The 21,948-nt window shown below is 39.3% G+C and overlaps 5 protein-coding genes across 9 annotated transcripts; 2 read left to right on the top strand and 3 right to left on the bottom strand.

Moving 5' to 3' along the window:
- The first annotated feature begins 403 nt into the window (after nt 1-403).
- On the top strand, nt 404-6,129 carry LOC17896069 (zinc finger protein BRUTUS-like At1g74770). Its single transcript, XM_006301432.2, has 12 exons — nt 404-759; nt 1,197-1,415; nt 1,571-1,765; nt 1,853-2,211; nt 2,339-2,567; nt 2,676-4,402; nt 4,625-4,846; nt 4,940-5,074; nt 5,184-5,418; nt 5,505-5,564; nt 5,653-5,724; nt 5,853-6,129. Exons 1-12 carry the CDS (start codon nt 487-489, stop codon nt 5,952-5,954), a joined length of 3,828 nt encoding a protein of 1,275 aa, XP_006301494.1. The 5' UTR covers nt 404-486; the 3' UTR covers nt 5,955-6,129.
- Nucleotides 6,091-9,895, bottom strand: LOC17896003 (pentatricopeptide repeat-containing protein At1g74750). 5 transcript variants are annotated; one of them, XM_023787334.1, is made up of 3 exons: nt 9,701-9,895; nt 9,352-9,409; nt 6,091-8,884 (listed from the first exon to the last, which is right to left on the bottom strand). In XM_023787334.1, exons 2-3 carry the CDS (start codon nt 9,388-9,390, stop codon nt 6,320-6,322), a joined length of 2,604 nt encoding a protein of 867 aa, XP_023643102.1. In that variant the 5' UTR covers nt 9,391-9,409; nt 9,701-9,895; the 3' UTR covers nt 6,091-6,319. The 5 variants fall into 5 exon arrangements, with proteins under 5 accessions (XP_023643102.1, XP_023643101.1, XP_023643104.1 ...); XM_023787333.1 differs by lacking the exon at nt 9,352-9,409 and adding an exon at nt 9,012-9,147; XM_023787336.1 differs by lacking the exon at nt 9,352-9,409.
- Nucleotides 9,896-13,157: 3,262 nt separating this feature from the next.
- Nucleotides 13,158-15,937, top strand: LOC17895967 (calcium-dependent protein kinase 30). The gene is made up of 7 exons (XM_006302047.2): nt 13,158-14,051; nt 14,206-14,349; nt 14,430-14,582; nt 14,706-14,821; nt 14,923-15,090; nt 15,197-15,427; nt 15,512-15,937. The coding sequence occupies exons 1-7, from the start codon at nt 13,412-13,414 to the stop codon at nt 15,683-15,685; spliced, it is 1,626 nt and encodes a 541-aa protein (XP_006302109.1). The 5' UTR covers nt 13,158-13,411; the 3' UTR covers nt 15,686-15,937.
- Nucleotides 15,938-15,997: 60 nt separating this feature from the next.
- Nucleotides 15,998-17,080, bottom strand: LOC17894172. Its single transcript, XM_006302680.2, has 2 exons — nt 16,851-17,080; nt 15,998-16,508 (listed from the first exon to the last, which is right to left on the bottom strand). Exons 1-2 carry the CDS (start codon nt 17,001-17,003, stop codon nt 16,065-16,067), a joined length of 597 nt encoding a protein of 198 aa, XP_006302742.2. The 5' UTR covers nt 17,004-17,080; the 3' UTR covers nt 15,998-16,064.
- A 346-nt stretch (nt 17,081-17,426) lies between these two features.
- On the bottom strand, nt 17,427-20,990 carry LOC17895487 (protein QUIRKY). Its single transcript, XM_006300608.2, has one exon. It carries the CDS (start codon nt 20,874-20,876, stop codon nt 17,643-17,645), a length of 3,234 nt encoding a protein of 1,077 aa, XP_006300670.1. The 5' UTR covers nt 20,877-20,990; the 3' UTR covers nt 17,427-17,642.
- Nucleotides 20,991-21,948: the final 958 nt, after the last annotated feature.

The following is a 21,948-nucleotide window of genomic DNA, read 5'->3' as shown; positions in this document are numbered from 1 at the left end:
GAGATGGATGGGGACAACTGTACGGCCGGCCAAGGTCACGCCATTTTTATCATAAATCTCTCACGAGGCTGACTCAGCCCCGCAAATCACGAGATTTTTCAATGTTACCCAATTACAAAACATCAAACTCAATATATGCATTAGTTAAACATTCTACTTAATGTTTTTCTTTCATGCACTATTGTACTAATTATTGAAATAGAGACTAAAACTGGAGAGTATATTTTAAAATTATAAATACCGCCAGAATATGATATAACTAAGGTTTTGGTTGGTTTTTCAGCTGCAACGTCTCAGTCACTACTAATATAATAAAACTCTCAAATTGATTAAAATAAAACAATGGCTTCAGCAGAGATGATCCAGGCCTTACAAAGCCCTCTCTACTCGTCAACTTTGGTTCTTTCTTCTTTCCCTTTTCTCCTTCACTTTATCACGAAGAAGAAGAAAAACTTTTGATTCCCCTCGAGGTTTTGGTTGCGGTGGATGGGAGGCGGACGTATTCATTCCCTTCCGCCGGAGAATGCTTCGGTTTCTGCTTCTGCGGTTGCCATCGGAAACACGAAGCTTTCGGATGCTCCAGTTCTTTTCTTTGTATACTTCCACAAGGCTTTCCGTGCTCAGCTGGTTGAGCTCCGGCGTTTCGCTACTGACGCCGCAGAAGCTAATAATTCTAGCCGGGATCTGGCGGTGGAGCTCTCCCGGAAGTTTGAGTTTTTGAAGCTTGTATATAAGTATCACAGCGCAGCTGAAGATGAGGTTTCATTTTATCACTTTTAACTCAAGTTTCTTTCTCTGTTTTTTTTTTTGTTTTTCATATTTTTTCTATGAGTTGCGGGATGTCGTATTGTTAAGTTTCTGCGGGAATAATAGTAAATTGAGGTTTAGCCAGAATAGGAGATTACTAATTTTTAGAGTCAATGATGCCTACAAATCCACACAAGAGCTTAAGTTATCATCATCATCTCATTAAATCTTTGGTTGGCTTATCTTTATGATGTTTCCTTTGATCTTGGTTAGACTAGGTTTCTACTGTACAGATACTGTCCAACTTTTAATGGATGTGAACACTTTAAACTATTGTTGCAGTTTCATTTTTTGTATCTTTGATGTCAAGAATCTGACTAGTAAACTGGATTCATGATAATTAACATTGGCTTTTGAAAATAATTTGATTTTGTTTTTTTAACTGGCAGGTTATCTTTTCGGCGCTTGATGCACGAGTGAAAAACATAGTTTCTAATTATTCGCTTGAGCATGCTGGCACAGATGATCTCTTCACCTCAGTTTTTCATTGGCTACATGTTCTTGAAGAGGAAATAGGAAGCACAAGTGATGTACTTCGTCAAGTTATAATATGCATAGGCACCATTCAGTCATCTATATGCCAACATATGCTTAAAGAAGAGCTGCAGGTATACTGGTTATAGTATAAGCCTTGCTTGTTAGTACTTCAACTCTGTTTTGACAAGTACAAGAGTTTTGATAGAAATAACATTTCTTTCAGTCATATATAATCTATCCCACTTTCCTTATAATTGCAGGCTTATAACTTCACGCTTTCATGCAGGTCTTTCCTTTGTTAATTGAGAAGTTCTCTTTCAAAGAGCAGGCATCACTTGTGTGGCAATTCATTTGTAGTGTTCCAGTGATGGTACTGGAAGACTTTTTGCCCTGGATGATGTCTTATCTCTCTCACGAGGAGAAAACTGAAGTTGAGAATTGCATCAAAGATGTTGTCCCCATCGAAGACTCATTACAACAGGTATATATTTCCTTTTGCCGAGATATGTTATGTTTTCCTTCCATCTTCTTGATTCTGATAATCAAAGATGATACAATTTTTCTGAAGGTCATACGCTCTTGGCTACTTGATGACAAGGGCCAATCTTGTGGTGGGATTCCTACAGAGATCATGAAAGGAGTCCACTATGTAGACGTGTCTAAGAATATGAAGAAGTTACCTCAGACACATGAGTCCAGTGGATGTTTTCAACGCTTTTGGCAGTGGAGTAAAAAGTCCCTTCATATTCCAAATGTAGGAGGACACAGCCCGATTCATGGTCTTCATCTTTTTCAAAATGCTATCGAAAAAGATTTGAGAGACATTCGGGAAGGATTAAGCCAAGCAAAATTCCCAAGCCTTAGTTTAGACCTTGACGTACTGATGGCTCGATTAAACTTCCTTGCTGATGTCCTTGTTTCTTATAGGTAATAGTTTGTTGGATAACTTGATTTTTCTCTTTTGTATGATGCCTAGCTACTCTCTTAAATCATTTTTCGTTTCCCTTCCTTTTCTTTCTCTATGTGAGTTACAGCATGATTTGCTTTGTTGCAGCAATGCATTCAAAAGGTTCCTTCACCCGGTGTTGGAAGAAATGACAGATCGCCGCTCTTCAAATACCGCACAATTCACCATAGATGGCTGTCTCGAGAATTTTCAGAGATTACTATACAAAAGTGCTGATGATAAATCAAGGACGGCTAATTTTCTGTTTCAGCTCCAAGAGGAACTTGAGAACCTTATAGTCCAAGTAACCAAGCAATTTTCTTTACAGAGAACCAAGGTAAGCTTATGATACATTGATACTCGTCTAAAAAAGTTTCATTTCTATAACTTCCATGCAAGTTTTGTGAATATTATATCCAACATATTTACTCTCATTGTTCTCCAGGTATTCCCATTCATCACCAAGAATTGCAACCATGAAATGCAGAAGCAGCTCCTATACACAAGCATTCATGTCTTACCTCTTGGATTGCTAAAGTGTGTTATACTTTGGTTTTCTGCTCACTTGTCAGAAGAGGAATCTCAATCCATTCTTCAGTTCTTAAGTTTGGAAGATTTTTCTTCCAAAAAATCATTTGCATGCCTCTTGTTGCAGTGGCTTCGCTTTGGTTACTCAGGCAAAACATCTGTTGAAAGTTTTTGGAAACAACTGGCTGTAATGTTTAAAGTAAGATGCTCCTGCCAAAAGGAGAACAACACTAAAGAAGCATCTGGATCATTTTCCGACCAAGCACAGCTGGAACTGTGCAAAGGATCTAAAGATGATTTGCTTGTTTGTCCTTGGAAGAAAAACAAGTCTTCAACCTGCTTACTGTCAAGGGATTTAGGCGCTGGAGATATGTACGAGACACCTTACTCAAGTCGAATGAATCAGCAAATGATTTTCTCAGGGAAACATAAGCCTCCACTCCATCTTCCAGAGTTTTTTGGTGAGAAGAATATGGATGATCCACTTATTATGAACGTTAAACCAATTGACCTCCTTTTCTTCTTCCATAAGGCAATGAAGATGGATTTGGACTACCTTGTTTGTGGATCAGCAAGATTGGCAGCCGACTTTTGTTTTCTCACTGAGTTTCAACAGCGATTCCAGATGATAAAGTTTTTGTATCAGATACATTCTGATGCAGAGGATGAGATTGCATTTCCAGCATTGGAGGCCAAGGGACGACTTAGAAACATTAGTCACTCATTTAGCATTGATCATGAGCTAGAAACTAAACACTTCGATAAAGTTTCATTCATATTGAATGAGATGTCAGAGCTGAACATGTTAGTTTCTACTATCAATCCCAGAGCAGCAGACCACCGAAAGATGAAGTATGAGCGGTTGTGTTTGAGTCTCCAAGAGATTGGCAAATCTATGCACAAGCTATTGTCTGAGCATATCCAGCATGAAGAAACTGAACTCTGGGGTCTATTCAGGAACTGTTTTGCTATTGAAGAGCAAGAAAAAATCATAGGATGCATGCTTGGGAGAATAAGTGGGGAAATATTGCAGGATATGATACCCTGGTTAATGGAATCTTTATCCTCTGATGAACAGCTTGCAGCGATGTCCTTATGGCGCCAAGTAACAAGGAAAACAATGTTTGTCGAATGGCTAACAGAATGGTATAACGGTCATGTTATACAAGATGAAGTCGGAGAAGCAAACAATGATCCATTTGAGGATTCAGATCCATTGGAGATTGTCTGGAAGTATCTCTTTGAAACAAATGCTGATGGGGATAGAGGGAGCATTGGAAGCTACCTTGTCGAACTTCCAGAGACATACTTGACAGGTAATATGAATAAGTCACCTTCTGATAACAATGTCGAGGTTGGAAACAAAGAGAAAAAAGATCTGGAATGCTCAGAAAGTAAGAAGATATGTAGAGGAGCTGACAAAATGGAGGACAACGAAAAAACTGACATCAATTACCAGACAAGAAGTCCTGCTCAGACTTTCCGAATGTCTCAGAAGGTTAGTCGGTTTGGTCAATCCAAGAAATATGAACAACTGTTAACAATAAGTGAAGAAGAACTGGTGGCTGTGATTAAGAAAATATCATGCGACTCTTCCATGGATCCTCGGAAGAAATCTTATATCAAGCAGAACTTGTTAATGAGGTAATCCTTGGCTACCTCTCTTTTGGTTTCATGTTGAAACTTAAATTTTATAAGCTGAGAAATCTATTTAGTCTTGTACATGTCCTATTAACAGAAAGATGTTGTACTTGTACAAATAACTTATTCGTCTGGTGGTTAAGTTTACAAGATCATAGTCAAAATAGGTGTCTTTCTTATAGATATTGAGACTTACGTAAGATCATGTATTTTGTTTTTTTTCAGTCGGTGGAATATCTCACAACGGGCATACAGTCTGGAACCATCCTCTCTCTTAAGCGACATGGAAACAGTTCCTGGTCAACATCCATCATATCGAGATCCTCACAGTTTGATTTTCGGCTGCAATCACTACAAGAGGAATTGCAAGCTTCTTGCTCCTTGTTGCGACAAACTCTTCACATGTATACGATGTCATGATGAAGAGGCTGATCACTCAGTAGATAGGTAGTAACATCCATCTTCAACATTCTTGCAAGGAGCTTCCAAAAATCATATTGCGTTTGTCTTTTTTTTTGTTTATCTTGAATTTTTATGCAGGAAACAGATAACAAAGATGATGTGCATGAAATGCCTCTTGATTCAGCCAATTGGTGCAAATTGCTCAAATACTTCGTGCAAGTCGTCAATGGGAAAATACTTCTGCAAAATATGCAAATTATATGACGATGAAAGGTACTTATTAAAAATACTAAATCAAGTTATCTTTAATTCATGACTTGTTGTGCTTTCTTGTTGGACTCAGTATCATTAGAGGCTGAGAGTTATTAGTTCTTTGTAACAGGAAAATTTATCACTGTCCTTACTGCAATCTCTGCCGAGTTGGGAAAGGATTGGGAATTGACTACTTCCATTGCATGAAATGCAATGCCTGCATGTCGCGTACCTTAGCAGAGCATGTTTGCAGGGAAAAGTGTTTAGAAGATAATTGTCCTATTTGCCATGAGTACATTTTTACCTCCAACTCCCCAGTCAAGGCTCTTCCTTGCGGGCACTTGATGCACTCCTCATGCTTTCAGGTACTTAACTCTGTCAAAATCTGTTTTCGGGTAACAGTGATAACCTGAAGCACGTTTCTAAGCTTGGTTTTTGAATATGGTGGTAGGAGTACACATGTTCCCACTACACATGCCCTATCTGCAGCAAGTCGCTAGGAGATATGCAGGTCAGTTACCATTCATATATTTTTTTTTCCCCTCAGAAGATTAGTGATACTCCAAAGTCCAAACTGAACAAAGAACCGTCCCAAACAGGTCTATTTTAAGATGCTAGACGCATTACTTGCAGAAGAGAAGATGCCTGATGAATACTCCAACAAAACTCAGGTTTATCTCTCTCTTTCTCGATATTGTTTCATAGTACAGAGAGAGCATCTCTCTCTGTCTCTCTCCCATATAGAGTACTGAGATGAAAGAATAAACTGAATGGTAACTGGTAAAATGGTTTGGTGCAGATAATACTGTGTAATGACTGTGGAAGAAAAGGAAATGTTCCTTATCATTGGCTCTACCACAAATGCACAACCTGTGGCTCCTACAATTCGAGGCTCCTTTAGATCTTTCTCCAATTTTCAATTTACATTTACATTATTGTACCATTAGCAATATCTGTAGTACATTGCTGGTAAGAAAGCATTTTTGTAACATTTGATGTTGTACAAAAATAAAAACATACAAAAACTATTCCAAGTATTAATAAATTAGGGTCGTATCACCCCAAATATTGATTTATATACTCCCACCAATACAACCAATTGCAAGAGGAGAATGTTTTGACCTGAGGACAAAATCTGGAGATAAGTTCCAGCCATCACTAACCTTAAACTTATGATATTACAAAACCAGACCATTGAGATACTGCTAGAGTATAAAAAAAATTCAAGAGGCCTTGAAAAAATAAAACAAAACAACTGATCTACAACTAGAGCAAATGCATTCTCTCAACATATGATTCAAGCAACCACTTCTTGAGAGGCTCTCCGCATCCTACAAAACAGCCTGAGTTCCCATTCTCAGTGAAAAACGGGAAGTTGAAGATGTTGAGCAATTCTTCAACTGCTTGTCTTACCATCGACGTGCCAGTGACTCTACTTCGCCTTCCCCAACCAGTTACTATATCAATCCGTGAAGGACAGTCACCTGAAACCAACATCTGCTTACGGAACCACGCAAGTGTCCTAGAAAGTGCGATGACTGCAGTTCCTTCTGACATTACATGAAGATTGATAAGCCAATAGCTGCAGCTTTTCTCCCTCAATGCATCTGGATACACATTCTTAACTGCAGCCACTTCCCATACTGAGCCAGCCTCTTCTTTTAGACCTGACTTGTGGAGAAAATCCACTACTGCGTCCATGAGTCCCCGCTTGCTCTCTCTATCCTCACTGTGCATAAAATCCAGAAAGTTGCTGACATGATCACGCACATTTTGGCCATCAGGACCTGCAGGTGGCATTTTGAGGAGAAACATGTGAGCCGGATGACCAGAGACTGCCATTAGCTGACCACAAAATCCCATGTCAAATTTTGAACGAGCATCTGTGCAACAACTCAATAGCAACGTGTATGTCTGCAAAGAAGGATGTAGACCAAGCACCAGCATGCTTTGTAATAAGTTATAGGCTTCAGACATCCTGTGAACCCTAAGGAAAGTGCTGAGAAGGGAATTACAAGTGGGAACATTAGGTCGAAGACCAGCGTGAAGCATTGCTTGATACCATTGCCAAGCTTTTTCCACATTGCCAGCTTTTCCCCACAAGTCCACTAAAAGACCGTAAACCGGTTCATCAGGAACCCAGTTCTTACGTTGCATCTCAGCGAAAACACCCTCTGCTTCCTCGAGAAATCCACAGTGTCCAAGCACCTCCATAACTATACTGTATGTCACTTTGTCAGGTTGAAACCCGGCATTTTGCATGTCTCGGTAGAGCTTCAACGCAGTCTGATAATTCCGTGCCTTGGCATGCAAAGCTATCATGATGTTGAATGTGACCAAATTAGGGGTACAACCTTGACCAACCATTTCACAAAAGAGTCTATGGGCAGCAGGTAAATGGCCTGCTTTTCCAAGACAATTTATTATAACACTGTAGGTGAAAGTATCAGGAGAAAGCCCCGCTGCTTGCATCCTCTGGTACATGTCCATGGCAATGTCAAGAAATCCAGCTTTAGCGTGGATGTCTATAAGGGTACAGTAAGTTACTCGATCAGGCTCACATCCAGCCTCTTGCATTTGATTAAAAACATTCATAGCTTCACTGAGATAATTTGCGCGACCATAGCTATGAATAAGTCGATTATATGTAACAGTGTTTGGCTGACATCCATCTCCAACCATCTCATCAAGGAGCTTGTTTATTGCACCAAATTGCTTTGCACGACCAAGATTACCTACCATGGTGGTATAAGTATGCCCATCATGCTTAAACCCAGGTTGCCTTTTCAGCCAATAGAAGAAACCAAGCGCATTCACATAATTATCCATCTGCTTAAGAATTTGGTTTGCTTGGTATGCATCCATCCTGAAACCAAAATTGTGAAGGGCCTCTTCAGTAGCATGTCCCCATTTGAATCTCCGCAATATACTAGAAACATTTTCTACAATGTAGCCAGGGTTACAATACTGCCTAGGTGTTGGAGCAGTCACTCTCATCATTTCCGTTGAAGGCTTACCAGAAGATATCATCGTCCTGTCACCAGAAGAATGCACATTATAGTCACAATCACCCGATGCATACCTAGTCGAATCAATATTGTGTCTTTGTGGCATGCTTTTCCTTTTTCCAGAGGTAGTGTTTGAGAGTAAATCATAAGGTTCAAAAGAATTCTCCGCAACGTCATTTGATGCTTGCTTAGTACCTGGAGAGCTATTTATAGGAACTCGGTCTGATGAATCTTTGGAAGTGGACCTAGGGTAGACTTTGGCAAGGTGCTCCCTTCTGTTGACTTTCACATTTGAAGACTTAACACTCAAAATAGGCCGAGTAGGATCAACCATAGAGCTTTTAGGCAAACCAATGACTTTAGTTCCATCTGATAAAGGGATCTTATAGTTTCCTACATCTGACAATAAATTTACAGTTCCACTACCAGCATTGAATATCTGATCCCCAATAGGTGCACCCACATCATCTTTAATAATAGCAGAAGCATGATTTAGAGAATCTGCTTTCCCCGGCAAAGCAGGAGAGGATACATGCTGCGGAAGAAGAGTTGTGCGGGTGAAATGCTCAACCGTCTTTGGGACCACCAGCGGTTTACCAGCCTCTGCAGGTAATATATTTCCAGCTAGTCCAGCTGCTAAATTTGATGCTCTTTTACCAGTCTGTACAACTTCAGTCCTAATTTGCTGGCGTTTTGAGACGCAACTTTCATCCTCAGCGCCTGTACAAGAATTTCCATCAGCTGCACTAGGTCTCGTTCCACTAAGAAAAAAGGATCTGGCTGAACTGGAAAGATTACTAATGTGCTTTGCACGAATCATTGTCTGCAAAAAGAAATGAAGCAGAAACTCAGGAAAGACTAATATAGATTAAAAAAGATCCAGCAAATAAAAGAAAGAGCGTTCCCTTAAACTATCTTAACAACCTATTACACTACCTGATTTATCTCACCAGACTTATGTCAACTGAGCCACCAACGTAGTAATCAAGGTTCAACACTTGGTCATGTAACCAATCCATGAATTACAAAGCAAAATTACATTTTAATAGCCATCTAGCTCTCTTGTCCACAAAGCAGTATACACTTCTTTATCCCTTAAAAGTTACAACAAACTGAGAAATTCTGTACATTACTCAGATTAAACCATTTAACACCTAAAAAACTGAGCTTTTCATATATATTTTTCAGCTCCTCCATAAAGGATCATCCTTTCACATACCAAGAATCCCAAAATTACCAAAACTAGGATAAAAAACAATGTCTATTGACAGAGCTGAAACAGACCATCACCATTTTCGAGATGCATTCAGACCAGTTGCTCAGAAACATGTGCAGCAAAACTGACCCTCTGTTAGAAACATTCAAATTGCAAAAACATTGACCAACTCTAAATTAGAGTCAACAATTAGAACATACAGTCAAACGTTTAAATACGTTCAATCTCAAAATTCACTCTCATTAAACTGAGAACAACCCAAGTTCCAAGCTCGATCAATATCACCAAAAGCAGAAAAAAAAAAAAAAAACAGAGTAGCCCAGAAAACAAAAACAGCATTTACTGCAAAGAAAGAAGCAAAAAAGATATATCGGAGAAAGTAAAGAAGAGAAGCGAGAGAGATCACAGAGACAACGAAGTCACCTTCAAAACGGTGGTGTTGGACTTCCTCCGTCTGCTTCGTTTTCCCCAGACAACAAAACACAAAATAAATCTTAAGGAGAAAATGAGAAAGAAAACGAGAGAGATAGAAGGCGAATTTGGCCTTCTCCCTCTGTGGCCGTCAAAAATGGAAGCTTCAAGTTTGTTTTGCTCTCCAAGCAAATTGGGCACACACAACCAAATTACGACCCTTTGCAAAGGTTACGACTTTTTTTTTTTTTTTTGCTTTTACTGTCTCTTTAAAAAAATATATATATATTAAAAAAAATGTTTCCTTTTTAACCTACCTACCTTTTCAACTATGGCCCCTAAATATTTGTATTTATTAAAGTAACCTCAACATAAATATTTCGTTTCCTGTTATGAAAAATAGGCAACTCAAGATTTATATCTGATCGATTTGATTACCATCTTTAAGTTTCAGTGATTCCTTAAAATCCAATACTGCCATTATTATGTAAAATTCGATATCCTGGTTTAATGAATGTGGTGTCGAGTTTTTACTTTTAAAAGTTAGTGGCTGATTTGTGAGAATAATAAGAATCTTTGGATTTAACTAATAAAAAGGCGAGTGATACTTGTTTCTTTTTACTTTTTGGCTTTGGAGCAAACGTTTCGGTTCTGTCCTCCTCAAGTTTCGTTGTACACGTGGCGTTACTTTCATGTCTTTGAACTATGAATGTTTTGTGACTTTAGTTAGAGTTTAGATAGAGAGAGATTTTGGTGAGTATATGATTCGACCTTAACTAAAAATTTACGTGTATGCGTCTTAAATTTCGATTTTATAACGTTCTTAATCCCAAAAAGATAATGAAAAATTATTTAAATGGTTGAACATACAGTTTTTGGAAAAATGAAAATTTAAAATAAGTAAGAGATTTACTGATTACTAAATTCTAACTTGTGTAACAGATATGAGATAATTTAGTTGGAGGCAGATGCAAATACTGTATTGTACGTGCCATTAGTATACTCGTGAGCCCTTTAACAGAGCATTATTACAATGTTAAGCTAAAATATACAACAATGGGCTTTTCGGATAAGAGTTAGGTAGTCTTTAGTCCGTTTAAGACATTTTGTTTTCCAGCCCAACTAGCTGTCGAACTCTCGGCTTATATATACTAACACTGTAAAAGTAAAACTGTAATAATAGAAAGTAGAAAGAATAGCCTTGTTACATTCCTTCACAAAAATTTTAGACTAAGATACCATGGTCAAGGATGGTCTAAAATCTTAAACTAAACCTAAGTTATTCAGGGGAGTACTCTGATCCATGCAGGCTGCAACTACTACAGTCTGATCACTTGATCTATATGTCTATTCAATTTGCTAAATTTTTTATTTTTTTTGCTCTTTATAACACAATAGAAATTAGAATGAATCTAAACTAATCTTTTTTCTTACGACGAACCAAGACTAATAGAAACTTAAAAGAGATCGACTAACAAATAACAGCGATAAAATCATATAGATGATAAACATAAACCAAGCGGCCGCCAGCATCTCCATTCAAAGGCGAAGGCAGAAAATTCATATATTCATATTGGTTTAGTTTTGGTTATCTATATTGTATACCTCTTAATATTTAAGCTGAATATTGTTATCATATTTACACTTTAATAATATTCCCATAAAATAGATATATACTTTATATAGGTTTGTAGATAAGAAAGAGCATTATGCAAAGAAAAAAAGAAAAGTGATGGAGGGGGGCTTCAAGAACTCGAATAGTTGGCAATGACAACGCCACATACACATGCAATCTGAAAACATTTGAGTTGATCCCATCATTTCATACACAATCTCATGTTTTCTCCCTCATTCAAGAAAGTCACTTTTCTAATATATTTTTCTTCCAGTTGTTTTTTTTTTTTTTGTTAAACATTTTTCTTCCAGTTGTTATATATAGTTTTTCTTTATAGATCATTTTGCCAGCTAAAAAGTTGCACAAGCTAAAACATGATCCATCATTTCCTCTATCTCTTTTTTTTTTCTTTTTTTGGGTGTGTGAAAAGTAATATCATAGATAATTAGATAGTATACTACCCCATGATCATACTTCCTTGTCATGTTTATGGAATATCAAAATCTTTATTAAAAATTATACTAAATGTTACAAAGTTCCCAAACTCATGTTGGGGATTGTATATCTATTTTTTCTCAATGTAAATGTTTTGATTTACACAAAAACAAAAAAAAGACTCGTTTATGTTTGCATGACTTTCAACTTTTTTTCACTCTCTTTTTTGCCAAATGCAAAAATTGTCGGTTGAAAGTATAACCGGGAAATAAATTAAAGAACTTCTTTTTACCTACTAACATCAGTCTGATGAGTGACACATACAACACAAAAAAAAATTTCTATTCATATGCACAAAAATATCATATATACCATTTGATGGAAATAGAGTTACGGTTTTTGAACTTCCAATTTAGTCGTTGATACTTCCAAGAAAAAAAAAAAATGATGAACCACTTTCCGAATGTAAACTACAATACTTGTCAATTAGTTTTGCAAATGCACTTATTAGAGAAAACAACAAGACGTTCGCATTTGTTTGCATTTTTGTTGACTTTGATTCATATTGGAATCTTCATATATATATATGTATTTTTTTACTTTTGATAAAAAAAATATAAAATTCCCACTAAACAAAGTCCGATAGTTAGCTGATTAGCTCCTTAAGATTGACAAAGTCTACACCTAATAATATCCTCTTATCTTAAACACAAATCTGATTGCTTTTGAAACTATCTTCACCAAATCTTTTGCAGAAATTTTCAAAGCTCACATTACTTACTACTAGGGTTTATAATTTAAATATATGGTAAAACCAACCAGTTTTTCTATGGTTTTAGTTAAGAATCTAAATTACGAAGAAAGAAAAAAAATGTAACGTAGATCCAACAAAGCGGGTAATTTAGGTAAATGGTATACAAGTGTAGTTAAACAAGACAAGACAAGACAAGACAAGACAACTCTAACAATTAAACTCTCGATTTTAAAAACAAAACAAAAGTACTTTGCTGACACCAACTCAAATGAAACCAACGTCACACTTTTTGACAATGTCACCGTATCCACTTCTCTCATCTCTCCTATGTATTGTATGGGACTATGGTCAACAACTTCATCAAACATCTCCCCCTTCCACGTTTGCTACTAGCTAATAAATCCCATCCCTTCGTTTCACCACATCAACAAATCGACGGTTCATAATTTTCTTCTGAATATTTTATGTGTAATTTACTTACTCTTTTATTAGATTACACCAGACCAAGAGAGAGTACAAAACTTGTTTCTGTCACATAATTTTAAACCGCTAAATTCACAGAAAAAAGTTTTTGACAATTTTTATAAATCATAGGTTATATAATATTAACTTAGAACATCGCTCATTTCTATATGTGATTTTATTTGTTTTAGTAATTACTTATTAGAGATGGTCCGATGGATCATCAAGTTGTGATTGATATAAATACAATATTTTTTAATACCATTTCTGATCAAAATGAAAATTTACGAAAAGGTCGAACCTTTCTTCAGCTAAACCCGCGTTTCCTCTTCTCTGCAACTCACCGGTTCGCCGGAACAAAAAAGACTAGTGCGGCGTCACCGGAGTTACCATTGAAGAAGCTTCTTCAAAACTAGTCTCTCTTCATACTTGAGTTTTGAAAACTCTCAGAGCCATCATGGGTAATTGTATCGCCTGCGTTAAGTTTGACCCAGAAGACTCTAAACAAAACCAGAAGAAGAAGACTCCACGGGAACGGAAACGCAACTTATACGACGATCCCGATGGTTTAAGATCCCACGCACCGTTACGTGTGATCCCTATGAGCCATCAATCTCAGATCAGCGACAAGTATATCCTAGGAAGAGAGCTCGGTCGCGGCGAATTCGGAATCACTTACCTCTGTACTGACCGAGAGACTCGTCAAGCTTTAGCCTGCAAATCTATCTCCAAGAGAAAGCTCCGTACCGCCGTCGACGTGGAAGACGTCCGCCGTGAGGTGACGATCATGTCAACTATCCCGGAACACCCGAACGTTGTGAAACTCAAGGCGACTTACGAGGACAACGAGAACGTGCATCTTGTGATGGAGCTTTGTGAAGGAGGCGAGCTTTTTGACCGGATCGTTGCCAGGGGACACTATACAGAGCGTGCGGCGGCTACAGTTGCCAGGACGATCGCTGAGGTTGTGAGGATGTGTCATATCAATGGTGTTATGCATAGAGATTTGAAGCCTGAGAATTTCTTGTTTGCTAACAAGAAGGAGAACTCTGCACTTAAGGCCATTGATTTTGGCTTATCTGTGCTGTTCAAACCTGGTAATTTCCCTAGAAAGAGGATTTTTTTTTTGCTAAATTTAGAATCTTTCATCTTCATTGAGCTAAAGAGGTCTCACTGTTTTAGAGTTTTGTTGAAAATTGTGTGTTCCTTTGAGTCTGGTTACATAAAGATCGAATTTTGATGCATTTGCAGGAGAGAGGTTTACAGAGATTGTGGGAAGTCCTTATTATATGGCTCCAGAAGTGTTGAAGAGAAATTATGGACCAGAGGTTGATGTGTGGAGTGCTGGAGTTATCCTCTATATCTTGCTTTGTGGTGTTCCTCCGTTTTGGGCAGGTAAAAGCAGCTTTGATTCTTGTGAGAAGTTGCAGATGCAGATTAAAGAGTAACTGAGTGATGCAAGGTTTTGATTACAGAGACTGAACAAGGTGTGGCTCTTGCAATCTTGAGGGGAGTTCTTGATTTTAAAAGAGATCCTTGGTCACAGATATCAGAGAGCGCAAAGAGCCTTGTGAAGCAGATGTTGGAACCTGATCCCACTAAGCGTTTGACTGCTCAGCAAGTTCTTGGTAATGAAATGATCTTATCTCATTTGTTCTTATTCATCATCTTTGCTACTTGTGTCTTGTGTTGAATTTGAAGTTGAGAAAATGCTACTGATGCGAAGACGGTTTCCGTTTCCTTCTTTGCAGATCACCCATGGATACAGAATGCTAAGAAAGCCCCAAATGTTCCTTTAGGAGATATTGTTAGGTCAAGGTTGAAGCAATTCTCCATGATGAATAGATTGAAAAAGAAAGCTCTGCGTGTAAGTGTTGCCATGCCTCTTATCTTTTTTTCAGAGGAGATTGTACTTATGTTTGGAGCTTTGATTGGTTTCACTGAGTTTCTCTCTTTTTATTCTTTCAGGTAATCGCCGAGCACTTGTCTATTCAAGAAGTTGAAGTGATCAGAAACATGTTTACATTGATGGATGATGACAACGACGGTAAAATATCATACCTAGAACTCAGAGCTGGACTCAAGAAAGTTGGTTCACAACTGGGTGAAGCAGAGATCAAATTGTTGATGGAAGTGGTAAACATTGACCAAATACCCTTCTCTCATCAGTATACTTTTCTTGATCAAAAGATTAGGAAATGTTCATCCTTTCTGGTACTAACATTTATGATGTTTGATGCAGGCCGATGTAAACGGAAATGGATGCCTGGACTATGGAGAGTTTGTAGCAGTGATAATTCACTTGCAGAAGATGGAGAATGATGAACATTTCAGACAAGCTTTTATGTTCTTTGACAAAGATGGAAGTGGATACATCGAATCAGAAGAACTACGAGAAGCTTTGACCGACGAGTTAGGTGAACCGGACAACAGCGTTATAATCGATATCATGCGTGAAGTTGACACTGACAAGGTTTTTCTAAAACTTTATTTTCCCTAAAGTCTCTTCTTATAGAAAGATTATTACTTGGGGTAATCATAATGTTTGATTTTGCAGGATGGACGAATAAACTACGATGAGTTTGTGGTGATGATGAAAGCTGGAACTGATTGGAGGAAGGCATCAAGACAATACTCAAGAGAGAGGTTTAAAAGCTTAAGCTTAAACTTGATGAAAGACGGTTCAATGCATCTACACGACGCACTCACTGGACAAACTATTGCAGTTTGATCTTTAAACTTGTCTATCAACCAAACAGAAGCAATCTGATGGCTGCTTTTTTACACGTTCAAGAAGGTTTTTTTTGGGGCTTTTTTCAGATGTGATTTTTGGCTTACTTCACTTTGCTTCTACACATTATTTTTCTATGGTTTTGGGGAAATTGGAAATTTGTAATTTGTGGGAGTAGTTAGGCTTTTTCACTGGAGAATGAATGTATTTGTATGTAATGTTTGTTTAATTGTTATAAAGCTTTCTTTCTTACTTAAGTTTTTTTTTATATTTCACTCAACTTATGGCTTGTTCTGAACATTACAGTTATGATTTTCAGCAACTGACAAAGTCAACAGGCAAAAGTTTTTTTTTGTGTGTTTGGTTTACAAAGAAAGAATCAGTCAGCTTCTTGAAGTCCATCCAAAACAACAGATCCAACCAACAAAACAACGCCTGTAAGCGCAAGAGCACCAGCCAAAACCGTCTGAGCTACCACCAGAGTTGTTGAGTCATCCGGGATCACCACAATGGCTACAATTGCAGCCGTCAAAGCAGGTAATGCAGCCGAGGCTAAGACCGCAGGCGATGTTCCGGCTAAATTTTCGAGGAGACTGAGAAGACCAAGCTCCTCTGCTTTGGAGAAGACTTTAAGCTTCTCAAGTGATGACAATGTAAGTCCCAACTCCTCTGCTTTTGAGAGCAGGCCAGATTTCTCAACGTTGCTCAGAACTTTTCGCTTCTCCAGCTTCTTGAAAACGTCTACGTTTACTTGCTCACTACCTTCGAAGAACAATCCAGCTCCGTACCATTGTTTCTTCCATTTGGCATCATATTTGTTCACCTATTTTTAATCCAATTCAGTGATCACAGTTACACAAATCATATAAAACTCTACAAGAATACTATACAGAGATTTAAAAAGATGCCATGTCTTTGTTTCATTAATCAATTGTCGAAATTTGGACCTAATATCTCTATAGATCAATTGCCGTAAAACTAATGTAAAAACACTGAAATATTAACTAACTAAAACCAAAGAACAAGTTCTGCTTATTCATGTTTATAAAGAGTACTCTCTAGTTATGTGTTGAGAACCTAAAAGATTCATACTTTATGAAGCTTTAATAGTGATTCATGAAGGGCGAAGAAAGGTCTCAGAAATTAAAACAAAGTATAGCGTTACCTTTTTCTGAGGAGCCATGGACACGACAGAGAAAGAAGCTGGTGATTTACCGGCGGAGAAAGACCGGCGAAAGCGGGGAATAACGGGATTAGAGAGAAAACGTGTTTGGAGATGAGCCGCCGGAGACGATATAGGAGCGCCGACGACAGCCATTGGAGTAAAGATCAAATCGAAGCGATGAAAAAAGTTTCTTTCGAGATTTTTCTTTTCGTGTGTTGTTTGTTTCGCCGTTCGCACACTATCTGGAACACTGGGAGACAGAGAAACTGCCACGTCAGATGATGTCTTTGTAATTTCAACCAATCATATTCGTTAGCGCTTTATCTCCGGTTTTTCACTTGCATAGATAGTAAAAGACGAAAAGTTAAACCAAAATATTTGTAAAAGTAGTGTATGTCGTAAATAATTGTTAAAATAACATTGACGAATTAAAAACGTATAAATTACAGAGAGAGTTAACTTTTAACTATATAAGCAAATCAGTGGTCAAACGTGTCAGTGTGACTTCTTTTTATACCACTTTATTCCGAAATCTCTCACTTGCTTCAAAATATTACAGTCAAGGTCAGGTCTCAATTCTCAAACACATACCATCTGATTATGAATTTCGACAGCATATACGAATAATAAAATGGAGTGTAACGAATCATATGATAATATGATAAAAATCTTAACGCATAATGAATCTTTATTCTATCTCCTCCTCAGCTCATGTATCATAAGAAACTGCTAGATACTCAAAAACACCTAACTTTTAGTAGTAAATTTACTCTCTTCACTTCTTTCTCCTCCTTATATGAGCCGATCTGACAAGCTTGGCAACCGCCGGAAAAAATTGAGACTCGCCGTTGGCATTGTGTCTCTGAACATCGGATGCCGAAGATAATAAAACCCTAGAGCCACTGCCACCATTTTCGCTGGAACCGCATAAAGAACTATTGTGATCACCAAACATATTGCTATGAAGAGTTTGGTCGCTCTTGGATCTCTCCAGCTAACCAGCGCCTGAATCCGTTCGCCTTGCGCTGCAAAATCGCCTAGAATGGTCTGAACCCTTACCGCTAAGATCCTTAACCGGTCGTACCTAGCTCGGATTACTTCTGGTCGCCTTGAGCTTGGTATGGTATCGAATTCTTCATCTAGCTCATCAGGATCAACAGTTTCGGCTTGTGATAAGCGGATATCCATACCAGCCGGAATCTTGGGTCTAAACCGGTAATACCAAACGCCAATCATCACCACGTACAAGAATGCAGTCGGAACTACCAAATCAGGATACCAAACAAGAACCAGATATAGAATATGGACTAGCACCGTTGTCACAGGATTCCTCCACCGCCGTATATTATCCAACCATTTAGCTAAACCCACTGCCCAAGCTAAAACACCAACAATTCTATACCAATTTGCTTTGCTCTTTCTCATGCTCCACGCATGCGAATCTGCATCCAACATATACCGCACCACCTCAGGTCCCAATGGTGGTTCTGCTCGAGCCAGCCAAGCTGCTACCATTTTCGTGGCTGCTCCTCTTAATGCATCCTGTTGTGCTACACCTAGAGGCCTTATGTAGTGCATCCGAGGCAGAAGCGGCTGTCCATAAGCTGCACAAACATCAGGAAGCAACGACGGGCATGCGAACCGGACTGCCACTTCGATCTCACCCATTTTCTTCAGACCGCTAGGTAACAAGACCAATAAAGGATATGAATTGGTGTACACTTTGTTGCTCTCTAACGTCGAGACCCGGATCCGTATTTTCCCAATCCGTGTATCGGGTCTGTCATCAGAGACGTCAGAGAACATTCTCCAATTGTCGAAGACACCAACTGTTAGCACGGTGCAAGGATCATAAACCTGCCATGTGTACTGCTCGTGCCATCTCGGGTCGAAACTGTCTGTTATGGTTCGAGTTCGGACCCATTTCTTGCCATACTTAGCAACACAATAAGCATCAGTGGAACCTTTCCCTCCATTTTTAGCTTTCATCGGCAACAACCCACGAGCTCCAAGAATACCCAACTCAAGTATTCCAATTGGCGGTTTCCAGAGCTGCTTAGCTGTCGGGCGGAAATCGCTGCACACATGCGCTGCCTCTTCAAGCACGTGATACCCACCTTCTAGACAAAGTCTTAGGCTAATCCTTCCACAATAAGGTCCACCTCCTGGTCCTCCTCCACCTCCTCCACCTTCTACTTCCAAAGTGTGCCATTTTGACGGCACAAAACGCTCATCAATACGCTGCTCGATGGAGCTCACTGGGATCATGGCGTGTCCTAACATAGTTGCTTCTTTAGTCGTCCTGTCTTCTACCATCAGAACCAAGCAATCTTCCAATGGCTCTCCGGCTACGAAGATCATATCCTCATGCCAATGAAAGGAACCACTGTGGTTATTCATTGAGCCTCGTCTTGTACGCGCAGACTGAAAGCCTAATTGAGCTTTCACACGGACCTCAGGCGCAGTCAATGGCGGAAGGTTGGGGGCAATGTGTAAATCCTGTGCCTCAAGAACCGTCACTCTCAAGTACCAAAGCTTCGGTGATTGATACACCTTCGAACGCGTGTGAGCTACATGCGGAGCGTCGGAGCTCCACGCCTCCGGAAAAGCTTCATCTACCTGAGTACCAATCCAAACAGAGAGCTGAATATCACCGGAAACTCTCCCAGAGTTCTGATCCGCAGCGGAGCCTTCAAGCCGATACCACTGAGGAGCAAGCGGACTATCCGGCGGGTCACGAACAGGAACCTCAGATAAATCAAAACACACTCCACCGAGGAAACTCTCCGACGAAGCATCCCAAGCAGAGATCTCAAGAGTCGCACCGGTTACAGCAGAGTCGGACCGGTTATGACCAAGAGCAAAAACCTGATTCCACTCCGGAGAATCAACCGATTCGCCGGGCCGGTTAACGGCCGGTTTAGACCTGACGAAATGGTTGGACGTCCGTACCTTAACATACGCGCTCTCGTTAGGCGGTAAGCCACGCGCCTTCACAATCCGAACGAAGAGATACTGCATTGGCTCAACGAGATTGTAAGGATGGTGAGTCTTCTTCTCCATCGTCGTCTCTCCTCCTCCAATTTTGCTGTTGATAACCCTAGGCGAGTAATCCCCATTCTGTGGCCTCTTCGTAACCCTAATTCTATCGCCGCCGGGAGGTCTGCCTACCTGCATCTTCCTCACTTCGGGAGGATAATAATGTACATCCCCCGCCGATGGAGGTGGCGGCGGAGACGGCGGCCGTTGAGGGTGGTTATCATTTGGACCTTGCATTACCTGCTGAGGTTGTGACTCTTCAACGATAACCACCGGAGGTTGCTGATGAGTCTCCGGATAGCTATGACTCTGAGCCGATTCGAAAACCCTACCTTCTTCAACGACAACTACATTAGGTTTCTCCGGTGGTAAATTCATCATCTGCTGCGGCGGAGGATGAAACTGTTGCTGTTGTTGTTGATGATGATGGCGTTGATGTTGTTCATCAGCATCATCTTGTTGCTGCTGATGAAAGTGCTGTTGTTGTTGTTGTTGCTGGTCTCCGCCTCCAACGGCCATATCGTCGGCGGCGGCTTCGTCGTAATAGTAGATTTTGAGTCCAATCTCGCCGCGAATCCAGCTGAAAACACTCTTCTTCTCCAAGGGGAAATACACAAGACCTTCCTCGCCTCTCCTAGAGAACTGGCTTCCGTAGATCTTAACCCTACCGAGAAAATGATTTTTGCGGCCACCTCCGTTGCCGAATCGCTTGTCGTTGTAAACCTCGACATCGAGCTCGTCGTAGTCCATGTTTTTGGGATCGGAGACGGAGAAATCGAGCATCTCGTTCCAGACAGGGTTAAGGTCGCGGAACTTGGTGGAGGTACGTTTCTTCTGAGCATCGAAATCGACAACGACGTAGGCGCTAGAGCTGCCTTGGCCATCTTTAGGGAGGATATTGCGAGCTTCGACAACCTCGACGACGAGCCTACGCTGGATCCTGGAAGGAGGAGGAGGAGGATCAGAGTGAAACGGCGTCGTGTTCATCGCAGGAGTGTTGTTCTCATATCTCGAGAATGTCTCTCAGAGGAAGAGGGAAGAGAAAGAGAGAGTGTTTTGGTTCTTTGTGTGACAGAGATTACGGTAATCGCGGAAGAGAGAGAGAGATAATACAGAAAATTATTTTTCCTTTCTTTTTTTGGTTCGAGGTCTTCTTTGCTTTATTTATTTGAATCTATTCCTTCTTTAATCGTATTTTTATTTTTTAGTACTAATTCAACTTCATTAAAATTAGTACTAAAAAAACAAAAATACGATCACTACTACACTAATCTTTTTCAATAGATATTTTTAGATAAAATGTGTTTCTAAATAAGAGGTTCATATTTGTGTGACAAACTAGAAATAAAGGTAAATAAATGTAAAGAGGCCAAAGCATTGTGATTAGTACTAGAGTAAAGTAAGAATGGGATGGTTAATGAAGTATAGAGGTGGGAGGGCATAAAGGGGAAGGAATAAATAGTAAGTATATGAAGATGGGGGAGGAGATAATGGGGAAATCTGATTCCATTCTCTATCGTCAAGCCTTCGTTTTATTCTACACACTTTTTATTATTATTACATGCTCTCTGCTCTGTGCTCTCCCATATAATTTTAATTTTAATGTACTATCTTATATGCTTTGGATATGTCGACGTGTTGATTCTTTACTTTTCTTTATAATAAGGGTACTTTCCGATGTTCCTATAGAGAGACACTACATGAAAAGAAAACATTTGGGCGGAGGAGTAAGGTTGTTGTTGGATGGTGAGAATTTTATAATTTATTTAATGGGATAAACTAGTTTCTTAATCTTGTATAATTAAAGACCAATTTATCATAACGCTAACTATAAAGGACCATATTAATATCTTACCATTTGCAGCATAAACGCCGATTCCCACACCATCCTTCTACAAGATCCAAACTCTCCCCGCCGATTTTTGCTTGTCTTTTTCTTTTTTTCTTGTTAATCGAGGTATTAACTTCTAAGTTCTAACTAATTAAGATTACCATATTTCAAAAATTTCCTAAACACAAGTTTGGCTTCTGTTCTATTCCGAGCATGGAAATACTACAT

The sequence above is a fragment of the Capsella rubella genome, unplaced genomic scaffold (genome assembly GCF_000375325.1).
Source record: "Capsella rubella cultivar Monte Gargano unplaced genomic scaffold, Caprub1_0 scaffold_2, whole genome shotgun sequence".
NCBI classification, from domain to species: domain Eukaryota; kingdom Viridiplantae; phylum Streptophyta; class Magnoliopsida; order Brassicales; family Brassicaceae; genus Capsella; species Capsella rubella.
The sequence above is the reverse complement of the archived record's forward strand: the minus strand, read 5'-3'. Positions and strand labels throughout refer to the sequence as shown.